Raw genomic sequence first — 11,925 nt, 5'->3', positions numbered from 1 at the left:
CAGCTCACACACAGGTCAGCTGTTTTGCACAACATGCCCTTCCCCAAAATCTTTATTTCTAAAGCATATCTAATTTCCTAAGAGTTCAAACCCTGGAATTCTGAGGCTAGCTGGAACTTACAAATTATTTCAGCTTTTGCCAAAAGAGATAGATTTTAATCAATAATATCTCAGATTCAGATTCTAAGGGAGAAATTTAAAGCTTGAAGCCCAAATGCCTGCTCATAACTTCATTTCAGTTTTTTGAACAAAAGCAAAAAATACCATAGTTCAGTCCCATATTTGGCATTAACTCTTACTAGTCACAAAAGGGGTCAGTATTACAGATTTTTCCAAAGTGGTTTAAATCAGAGGAGGTTTGTCAAAACTTGGCAGAACCTTTCAAGTGAGCACAGCGTGATGACAGAAATGAAACGCAATGTCTAAAAGACAGAAAATAGGTCAGCACTCTGCAATAGTAAACTTGTCAGCGAGATCAATATGAACCTACAAGCTAATGGGGATGTTGGAATTTCCCTCCTATGAGGGAAGCGCAGTGTGGAGCCAGAACACGATTGTATAGTTGAGTCACTTGCAGAAAAGCAGATGATCTATTTAAATGGTATTTTCTCTACCCTTAATGAAAGGCACTGTTTTAAATATGGAATTTTCATGTTTAAACACAGTTTTAATCAACAAAATGTCATACTAAATTAAATTTTGGTTCATTTGCTCTGTTTTTAGTAATATGAGAAAAGAAAAAGGAAAGCAACAATCAAGCATCTTAAAATTCCAGAAATCTCATGAAATCCCTCATTAGCTTTCTAAAAAATGTTTCAGAGAATTTAACATTCCAAATGGGATCTTTACATAAATTTTGAAATGACAAAAAAAAAAAAAAAAATCTAATAACAGATATTTATCTTCTTGGGGCTCTTTAGTGCATTTATTTATTTATTTTTGAAGGTACATTACTTAATAAAAACATCAAATGCCAGTGCTTTGCAACAGTTTTGTTACTGTCTCTTTAAAATAACCCCCCAAATTACATTCAAAAAGCCAAGCTTTTCTGCTCATGTAGTGGCAGTGGGTTTGGAAAAGTTATAGCCTACACTGCTCCTTTTCAGAGGCATTGCCCAGCATCAGTCAGCAGTCAATAAGCAGCTGCTGCTGCACATAAACTATTAAAGGATAAAGAGAATGCCATTGTGGGCTAGAGGGAAGGAGTGAAGAACTGAGCAAAATGCCACATGTGCCAACCATGAGGAAAAACTCTATGGAGAGTGTAGTTGTGGTGGATGTAAGAGCGGAAATGGATTTTCTGGAAACTTGGCTTATGGGGAAAAAAGCGCAGGAGGAAATAGAAATTAATTTGTTTGGCAAGTTATATGAGTATTTGCACACATGCACATGTCCAGGCATAATTTTCTACTTATCTTCAAAGAGAAATGTAACAAAACTGAGGTAGAAATAATGGCAGGAACACTCCAGCCAGGAGAGATTTTAAAAGTGTAATGGAAAATATATTGACAAAAAATGGAGCCAAAGTGTGTGTATGTGTGTGTGTGTGTGTGTGTGTGTGTGTGTGTATAGGGGTAAATCCTCATAAGTTTGAGGATTTGTATGGGGTCATTTTGTCTGCATTTGTTTGTGGGGGATTGGGGAAAGGTGTTTGTTTTTGGCTGCTATTGACTGCATTCTACAAGCAGCACTGCAATCCCATAAGCTATATCCGTGATCTAGAATATCGCCATTCCCAACAGTTTTAACAAATAACTTCAAAACTACCACGACCACCACTTATGCAGTAAAAGGCAGTCATAGTTTTTAGGTAATATGCCTCTTAAAGTCCTAACAGATCTCGTGGTTGATTGTTTCCAGATGCTAACATAAACGGAGTAAGTGGCTTTCCTTCACCAGTGTTATCTTTTAAGAACCATATCACTTAATTATCAAGGAGCAATGTACTAAGAACTCGTATAGTGTACTGACATAAAGAGAATTATTTTGCTCTGGTTTAATTCCCAGATTGGTAAAAGAACCTTTTTTTTTTTTTTTTTTTGAAAAAAAAAAAACCTTCTATTTTCTACTTTAAACTGCGAAGATTCAGTCATATCACACTTCAGTATTTTCCTGGATACATTCAAAATAATTTTCCTTTCCATTTTCCAATTGTTGAGGTAAACATACATATTTAATATAAAGTAACATTGAAGCCTAGCCTATAACTCTCAGCAGTACATAGTGCTTTCAACACATTCCTTTGAGGTACTGTACAAATCACAATCACTTTCCTGAGTTTTTGCAGACAGAACATTAAAAGAAATGAACTGCAGAAATTAAGGTCCAGATTACCGTTACCCTGTTTTTACCTGTTCTTAGCTTAATACTGCAGAACAGACAGGATTGAGGAATACTGTTGCTCTTAGAATGGCAAAAATCTGGTTCTCTGTCGCAACACAACCGTTCATCTCTTTAGTCCAATGTTTGAAGTTAAAGCTCTTTATATTAGCACATGCCACCAATGTAATTGTGAGGCAAACAAAAAAAAAGCACCACTCCAGGCACTTGACAGCAACTAAATCTCAAGAACAGCAGAATGGAATCAACACACGGGGTTCATGTCCTTCTGAAATCAACCCACTTGCACCTTGCTCCTTGGCGAGTGGTGTCTGGCTTGAACAGAACTGAGCATCAACACACGCTTCCTGTCATCTGGGGCTTTTCAGATCAGCAGCTCTTGTTTGATGCACTTTTCCTCCAAGTCTACCCTGACTCTAAAGATGCAACATCATTGTCATCTCCCCCAGTAACCCTTCGCAATTTGAATATTACTGAAAAGGGGTTCTCTACCCTATGTAGCAGGTTTTGTGTGTGTGTGTGCCAACATTCATTACATTTAAAAAAAAAAAGAAAAGAAAAAGAAAAATTATCACTGACTGCAACCGAACATTTTGTTCCATTCAACATAAGTATCAAGCTCTTTTTGAGATATGCTAGGCTGAATCTTGCAGAAAGCATTTTCAAAGTCTTGATATGTAACTGGCCTCAATTGGCTGGGCATAATGGCTGAAAGGTCTGTCGCTGGCATGGCATGGAGTGGGCCCACTGCTGCTTCCTGACACAAATGAGCCACATCTAGTCCAGAGAAGCCTTCTGTGCGCTGGACAAGCAGTGCAAACTCCTTGTCATTGAGACAGTAATTGTGCTGTGAGAGCAGTTGTCCTATTATCTGGTGCCTCCCTGTGCTGTCAGGAAGCGGGATTAAAAGTCGTTTTATGAAGTACCTCCGAAGGGATTCATCTATTTCTTCTGGTTTACTGGTGGCGCAAATTACTACTATTTGGTCCTCAGCAGAAGTTAGTACAGTGTCCAGCTGCATAAGGAACTCGGTTCTCATTCTATTGACCGGACTGTGTTCTTCACTCACTTGAGAAGAGAGAAGCATGTCAATGTCACTAACAAAAATCACGGAGGGCTGACGACACCTGGCCACGAGAAAGGAAGCATGGACGATTTTCTCTCCTTCCCCTAACCACTTGGTGACTAGACTGGAGCCAGCAATTTTGAAAAACGTAGCCCCCAGCTGACTAGCTATGCATCTACCTAATAATGTTTTGCCTGTTCCCCGAGGCCCAAATAAAAGGATGCTCCGAGGTAGGGCAGTCAGTCCATTGAAAGCATCTGACCTCAACACGGGCCATAAAACCTCCTCTTTAATGACAGCCTTTACCAGGTCGAGGCCGGCGATGTCATTCCAGTCCACTGGAGGTCCTTGGTTGATAATCTCATTGGTTACAAGGTCAATGAGGTGTGTGTCAGTATTCTTCAGTTGCTCGTCCACAGAGTGGTTGGATGAGGTAGCTGCACGGAGTCCCGGGCCTTGCATTGGGTGAGGGAGGAGCTGTCTGTGCTCGTCCCCATGCTCATTCATTACGGGGGATGTGTACTTCCCAAAGGATTCACTGGTTCTGGATCCCAAGGAATTTTTAGCAGTACTGTACGAAGGGGGTGTCAAAGCCCTGCTGGACTGGCTGCTGAATTTCCTTTGCTGTTCAGAGGACATTAGCTGCTTTGTTGGCTTAAATGCTAAGGATGATGTTTCAGCACTTCTGTCAAAGCCATTCCCCCTGTTTGTGTTTGAAATGCTGTTGTCGGGCATTCTGTACATAGGACTCTGTGTAGATCTCTGTTGGCCATAGCTGTAATTTCCATAACTGGAGTCCATTTCTCCTTGCCCTGCCATGTAGAAGGCTTTCCGTTTGAGAGAACTTGCTGAACTGTTTGTCAGAGCTGAGGGGGCAATAGGTGTCAAACCATGACTCTGGTAGGTGTAGCCAGGTACAGTAGTAGGGGGCAGCGGAGTAGGAGCAGGAATTCCTGAAGGCAGGTATGCTGAAGGAGGAGGTGCACCACCTGGGCTGTACCCAGGTCCCACCGAGGTTTGAGGAGGATAGCTAGCAGAGGGGTAGCTATAACTGGAGAGGTTCGAGGTCCCATTGTAGCCTGGGACCAGGGCTGGTGGTGGAGGAGGAGGTGGCGGTGGCTGTAAGAGGCCGGAGCTATGCAAAGGGGATGGATGAGGGGAAGGAAGTGCAGGTGCTGGCTGGCTGCTGTATGTAGAATGCAAATATGATCCGTTGTATCCTGTGGCATATTCCTGAGATGGTAGCCCTGAATGGAGACTCGGTACCGTGTGACTTCCACAGGTACTACTAGAGTAACTAGGTTCTGTCAGGTTGCTGGCCACCCCAGGAGAACTCCCTATACTGGCAGAGACATCTGCAGGAGGGAGAGCTGTACTTACACCAGCTTTGCTGGCGGTGATAACATCTGGAACACAGTTCATGGGATACACACTTTCTGAATTCAATGAAGGCTGCCAAGGTTCACTTTCATTCTTCCGACCATTCACCAACCCTGAAGGTGCATCTGTGTAGTTGCTGAGGACAGGCCGTTCAGCTGGGCCTTCAAGAATTCCAGAATACTTCTCTGCATACTTTTTTAACAAATTGGAGGCAGTCAAAGCAGATATGTCATCATTGGCCCAGGCGTATTGATAGGTGCGCTGCAGATGACCACGGTAGGCTTCAACTTTGTGGGCAGGAGACCGAGTGGTCGAGGTGATGTCAAAGTGCTGTTCTGGCCACTGGGCATGCTCCGGCGTCCACTGCATCTTCAAGCCTATGGTTGTTGGAGAAAAAATAAAGTTAATGGTATGTGTAGATATTCTTTAGACTTTTTAAGAGTATTCTGCAGATGCAATATTTAAAAGCAAAACCCAAAATTAACTTCTCATCCTATATAGTCAAGAATAATTTCATATTGAGATTTTGACCTTCCAAAAGATTTAGCAGTTATATGTTACCTGTATTATCTGTATGATTTAAAGTAAATTAAAATTAAATTCAGCTTAAAAATAAACACCGATAGCTTCAAATGATATATTACATACACCCTAGAAAGAACCTGAAATGTGTTCACATAAAGAATGTTTTTTTTTTCACAAAAAAGAAAAAAAGTGAGTTGCATTATATACATGCGTACACACACATACGTACACACACATTGCTTTTCTTGTCAAATTAAAACACATTCATGATGAGTTTAAAAATAAAATATGCACAGATTTAAAATACCTAGAATGTGAGTGCTATTAACATGTAAGATACCTAACTGCTCTGTCTTTTCATATCACAGTTTCTGTTTTATATTTTAACCAATATAAAAATATGAGACACAGCTGACAGATCACATCTAGGATACCTCTCTTATTTGGTACTGAACACCTAGTTAGCACAGTATAATGCACCCTGCGCAGAACAATATGACACAGACAGAGCAGGTCATTCCATAATCCAACTCTCATCTAAAGTGGTCCACGACAGTTTCAAATCTGCTTCGTGGAGTGCAGCAAAGCAATCTCCCAGGCAGCGCTCCATCGCTTTCATCACACAAAGCCTACAACTCGGTATGAATTACAACTGGCTCCTTTCTGCTTTTCAGTTCTGTTGTTGAGTCTCTGGAAAAAAAAAACAAGCATCACTTGTCTGTTTGTCTTCTTGCGGTCTCTCTCTCTCTCCCTCTCTCCCTCTCTTTTATTATTATTTTTCCTCTTTTAGTTTAGAGCCTTCAGGGTACTTAGAAAAGGTGTATGGAGGAGTAAAAGAGAGAGAAGAAGAGAGGTAAAAAGAGAGAGAGAAAGAGAAAGGAAGGGAAAGAAAAGAGGAAGGGGGAAGGGAGAAGGGAAAGGAAGGACAAATGGAGAATGTGAAGCAATCTCACCCTTCAAAGTTCCATAAGAAACAGTGTATGACATTAGTTATTAGAGGATAACTAGGTGACAAGATGATGTGGTTAACAATCTTTCATTTGCTAGACTAATTGGTGAATAGGACTCTTTGTGATCAGACTAAATAGCATTTTTTTTTCCTCATAGCATTTTTTTTTCCCACTTAAGAGAACTCATAGTTCTTAAAAGAATTATAGAATCATCAAATTTTAAAGCTGGAACTTTCCCTAGAGATCACTTAATCCAACTCCTTCATTTTATAGATGAGGAAATTGAGACCTAGAATTAGTGACTTGCCAAAGGTCACACTGCTATTTAGTGGCAGAACTGAGGGGGACGGGAGTGGGGCAAAACACCTATCTTCCTTGCAGTTTCTTTCCACTATAATGCATGCATGCATGACAGGATTGTTGCATATTTGGGTACAGCTATATTAAACAGACTTTCTTCTCTCTTGTATGACCAAAAATGGTTCTTGCAAACTGTATAGTGCCCTCCAGCACAGATTCCTTGATAAGGGGGAGGCCTAGTCTAAATGAAGCATCTGTGGCACGAGCTCCCTTCTGAATTATTCCAGTCTATTTTGACAGCTCCTACCCCTTTCTTTTCTCCTCCCCCAGCCCCTTTAGCTCCTCATTGCCTGACTCTGGCATCTGACATGGCCAGCTTAGCCTCCCTAAGCTAAACCTAACATAGCACACAGTTTGGTAACAGAATGGCGTGTTGATTCCCTTCTGACTCCCTCTTCCTTGTTTGCAAAACCGCTGCACCAGACACTGGAAGTTAATTAGCAGGATGATGCTGTGCTAATTGTGTTAATTTACAAGGTTTTAGTCAAAGAGAATCATGCCAGGGCTGGCACTGCTGTCATGCTTCCGACTTAATGATTAAGAAATACTGAAAACAAGGTGGGAAGGATTGCAGTAATTACACAATAAATGAATAAAGCAACAGGATTCATTTGCAAATATATTTTATTGCAGTTGTACTCATTTGCATTTGGATTTTTTTTTAAAAGGATTCATGCAGATATTCATTTGCAAATCACCGTCTCAGTTAAATTAAGCCTGAAAGCTGCAAAGTACAACTTAATCGAGCCTTATATTTTATTAGTACAATACTGAATGAAGCTCCTGTTTCACACTGGCTTGTCACAAAGCTCTTCCTAGTTTCTTTTATTTCTCTAGGGTTTTTCCCCTTTTAAAAAGTCTATTTCCCTTTCCCTATCTCCATTTGTCAAATATTCAGGTCAACTGGAGGAGTGATATTTTAAAAAATAACAATGCTATTTCTAAGGATCAGCAGGTATCATTTTATTCAGAAATACTATCTGGATGTGAGTTCTTGAAAAATGCATACAGGAGAACTAAAACCACATCCTTAATTGTTCCTGATGTCTCATTCCATACTTTTTCAGAAAAGAAAATATATCACAAAAAAAAAAAAAAAAAAAAAAAAAAAAAAAGAAAAAGAAAAAAGGATGAAATGGCTGAAATCACACTTGAAGAGGAAAGATGCAGTTTTAATGAAGCAACATTTCAGGAATCATACATTCATTAAATTCAACTAGAAATTATTAAGAGCAAATCACCAGGAACCAATCGCAAGTAATCAGTATCTAAATTCTTCTGGTGCCATGGGATTTACTCCAGCCTTATAAAAAGGAGAGAATACTAATGTATCTGTAATGTAGAACTGCCTAAAAGACATACAAATTCATTAGTCCTAAAAATTATATCTATGGTATTAATGTCCTGAGATTTTTCTCTTCAAGGATTACTCAAATACAGAGTTAGACAAATAAGTATTTAGATATTCCATATATAAGAATGTGATTAAGTAGATTCTTGGGTAGGTATACATGAATAAGTGTCATGCAAATGGTCTCAGAAAAGAATCTAACAAAGGAAGTTACAACAAAGAAATTAGAATGGACATGGCCTCTGCTATTAAATGTAGTTGAACTATGCTAGCACTAGCATATTAATTAACAAACATATTGGATAAATTTAAATTTTACAGTAACCATTTTTCTTTTATAAATCTATTAAGTGATTATTAGTTCAGGACAAACTATTTTAAACCAAGGTAGATATGGCATTAAATATAGTGTTACAAGCTCTGGTTCTAAGTTTAAAGCAATCTTTTCTTTAAAGAGAATTCTATTTTTCCCATGATGTAACATAGAGTCAATTGCCATAAAAAGAGAGGGGTGTAATTGGAAATAAAACAAGTTGGCCATCTTTTCACTGGATAAGAAAAATCTTTTTCAAGGTGAGAGATTCTAAATTTCTGCTTAGTTTACCTTGAAGCAGGAAAGCTATTTAAATTTCATAAGATTTCAGCTTCACCTGCAATTAAGCAAAGAGCATATCCAGCAAAATTATTTATTTAGAACAATTACTAGATAGATCATTGCTTTCTGATTGTCATGCTATCTTTGGTTGTATTCACAAAGATAATTGAAAGTTTATTTATTGATGCATATTAAATACCAATAGCCTCACAGTGCTTTCAAATGGCAGTTCTGAACTTTGATTATATAAACATTAAGGAAACAGGCCCCCTTAATATAAGCATTTATTCCGGTACTTTGTAATGATTAGTGTTATTTGGAAGCATAAGTTAACAGTTAACCATATGTGAGTTCTTCATATTAGTATGGGCTAAAGAAGCTATCCATAAGACTGCCTGGGCCTTAAGGGCATAAAGAGCCTTTTCATCAATTCTTTGCATTTTGACATTAATTTGAAGTAGCACCAAACTTGTTTTTTTATTCTGCTTATTGTTAGTGATATCTCAGATATCAAGTGGGAACAAATGCAAAACCACACATGGTCTCTGAACAACAATAAAAATAACAACAATGTGCTCCATTTGAATTGGTAGCTGTGAAGTCTGTCTAATTTTTCTTCATATACATATATGATATATTTAAATAATATAAATATATAGTAGAGCTTCACAAGTCCTTACTGTATTTTATTCTAGAAATTATATGTGCAAAACCTTAGAAATAATATTATTTTATCAGTAATAGAAGTAGGATGGAAAGAAAAAGTACTCCCACAGGTGTTAGGAAATTATTTTTTTTAGTTACAATGAACATTTAGAAAACAAAGCAAAAAAAAAAAAAAAAAACTAATTGGAAAATCTCTCACAAACATTATAAAAAGGATTGTCAAACAGGATAAATGACAAATTTTATAATGTAAAGTGTTTAGTATTTATACATAGAATGGTATGCAAGAGAAACTTGCTTTTAAGATAATTTAACATAAGTGTTACATGCAAAAGACAGATACCATACTAGAAAGCTTGAGTGATCTATTCTTGTCTGATATTGTTTTGATATTGATATAATATAATACTACATACTTTTCAATAATACTGAGAGGTTGGCTCTTTTCAAACATTTTTAAGTAGTCATCACTGAGCAGTTTATTATTTTTTTTCCATTTCTAAAATATTTACTCATTATTCCTTTCTTTCAAATTCTCTAAACGTTGAAATTGTTTGAAACGAACAAACAAAAAATCAGAAATGTGTTATAGTCTGAAAGTATTTCCATACCTTCAATTTTATAAATAAATTATGGATGAAGAGAAAGGAAATAACATTGGGGGAAAAAATGGAAGTTTTGAACCAATTTTCTGAATCAAAAGGAACTTAAAATTAAAAGCTAGCAGTTTCCTAGTAGTCAGTGATCTGTTCATAGAACATATTCCTTAAAATAGCCCTCTTTGTCACCTAAGGCTCCTCCAGATACTTTTGTAGTCCTAAAAAGCTACTTGTTCCAAGAAGGTTGCCGTAGGTTAATTTTGGCTGCTAGGGAAACTGCCTTGATTTGTACAACCTTACAGAGACTTCCTAGGGGCAGGGACCTGGAGGCAAAAAGCTGCAGGCACAGGTATGCAACAGATCAGCAAGCAGCACATACATAAGTACACAACAAAATGCAGAAAAACACCACGCCTATTACTACATTTCTTTGAGTTATTTTACCTCCAAACACTTTTATTATTATTATTATTATTATTATTATTATTATTATTATTATTATTATTATCATCATCATCATCATCATCATCATCATCATATCTTTAATATGAAACTATTTTATTGCAATATTTAGGAAGGCATATGCCTGGAAGCTATAACTATCAGGACAAGTAAAACATAAGAATTATAATACAGTAAAACTCCCTCCACTGTATACAACAAATTCATCATTTTCTAGGCAAAATATAGAAGAGCAAATTAAGAGAAACACTAAAACTTTCAAAAACAGACTAGAAAATTTATTAGTTACAACTGATAAGTTTATGTTGCAAAAATACTTCAGAAGAGTTCCATGAACATCCTACTCCTGAAAACTGTGGTTTTGGTCTTCCTAATCACCAATTTTCAAGCTGGACTACAATCAAATACAATTTTCAAAGACTCTGAGCAGCCTTTATTCTAGATTCTCCTCATCAATGGCAAATGAAAGTTAAGTCAGAGTCAGATGACATAAACAAAGGTCTAGAATAACATTATTCAGATTACCAAGAGGAGAAATAGAACCTCTGACATATTTCATCTGGAACCCTCTTATCAATACATATCCTTATGATGTCTTTTCCATCACCTGGTTTGGATTTAAAAGCAAAATAACAAAAATGGGAGAGGTATCCAAAACATGCCAGCTCCTACCCTGAAATATATTTGCTTTTCATCTTTCTTTAAGTAATCTTTTCTTCTCAAGGCTCAGTTAAAACATTCTCTCTCTCCTCGATAGTCATAAAGCCCTTTCTGCAGTTTTTCTTCCATCAAGCACTGGGCCTGGAGTCAAGAAATTGTCATTTAGTGTTTTTTTTGGTCATGTCTGACCCATCCTGACTGCATTTGAGATTTTCTTGGTCAAGATACAGGATGGATTTACCATTTCTTTTTTCTGCTCATTTTCAAATGAGGAAACTAAAGCAAACAGGGCTAAGTGACCTGCCCAGAGTCACCAAGCTAGTGAATGACTCAGGTCAAATTTGAATTTAGAAAGATGAATGATTCTTCCTGACTCTTAAGTCTGGCATTTTATTCGCTGCTCAAATCTGGCTAAACACATTTATTATCTGTGTTACCCTGGACAAAGTACTTGCTTGCCTCAGTTTCCACAAGTGTAAAATGCACCTACCTCCAGAGTTGTTGTGAGAACCAATAAAACCAAAAATTGTAAAGTGCTTAGCACAGTGCTTGGTACATAGTAAGAATTATCTAAACGTTAACTATCCTTACAAGATAATATATTTCTCTGTGCACATATCATAATCCCTTCTCCTCTCCACCTCTTCCTTTCCATTAGAAATTAAGCTCTATGAGGGTTGAGGCTATCTGTTTTAGGCTTTGTATACAGAGAGTGACTTGTACATAGACAGTACTACTTGATATTTATATGATTGAATTATCTCATTTCCAGGACACCAAGATATGTAAATTATAAGTGAACATGTTATTCAGCACAGTTACAGAAGAGGGAAAGCTGAATTCAGTCACAGGACCCGAGTTTGAATTCCAGCTCAGCCACTTATCTATTTCACCTTAAGCAAATCATTAAATGCTTCTGATTCTTAGTTTCCTCATCAGTAAAATGAGGATATTATAATAAATGATCTCTC

The 11,925-nt window shown here is 37.4% G+C and overlaps 1 protein-coding gene across 4 annotated transcripts in view; it reads right to left on the bottom strand.

Moving 5' to 3' along the window:
• FIGN (fidgetin, microtubule severing factor) overlaps positions 1-11,925 on the bottom strand; it is a 181,057-nt gene that overhangs the window by 3,318 nt on the left and 165,814 nt on the right. For 3 of the 4 annotated variants that reach the window (XM_074303258.1, XM_074303261.1, XM_074303259.1), the window contains one exon: positions 1-5,163. This exon is cut by the window's left edge and continues 3,318 nt beyond it. In XM_074303258.1, coding sequence (XP_074159359.1) covers positions 2,912-5,163 — 2,252 coding nt within the window. In that variant the 3' untranslated portion in view covers positions 1-2,911. The other variant, XR_012488282.1, reaches the window with a different exon arrangement.

This window comes from Sminthopsis crassicaudata, chromosome 3, assembly GCF_048593235.1.
Source record: "Sminthopsis crassicaudata isolate SCR6 chromosome 3, ASM4859323v1, whole genome shotgun sequence".
NCBI classification, from domain to species: Eukaryota; Metazoa; Chordata; class Mammalia; order Dasyuromorphia; family Dasyuridae; genus Sminthopsis; species Sminthopsis crassicaudata.
Note: the sequence above shows the minus strand (reverse complement) of the source record. Positions and strands in the feature narration are given on the sequence as shown.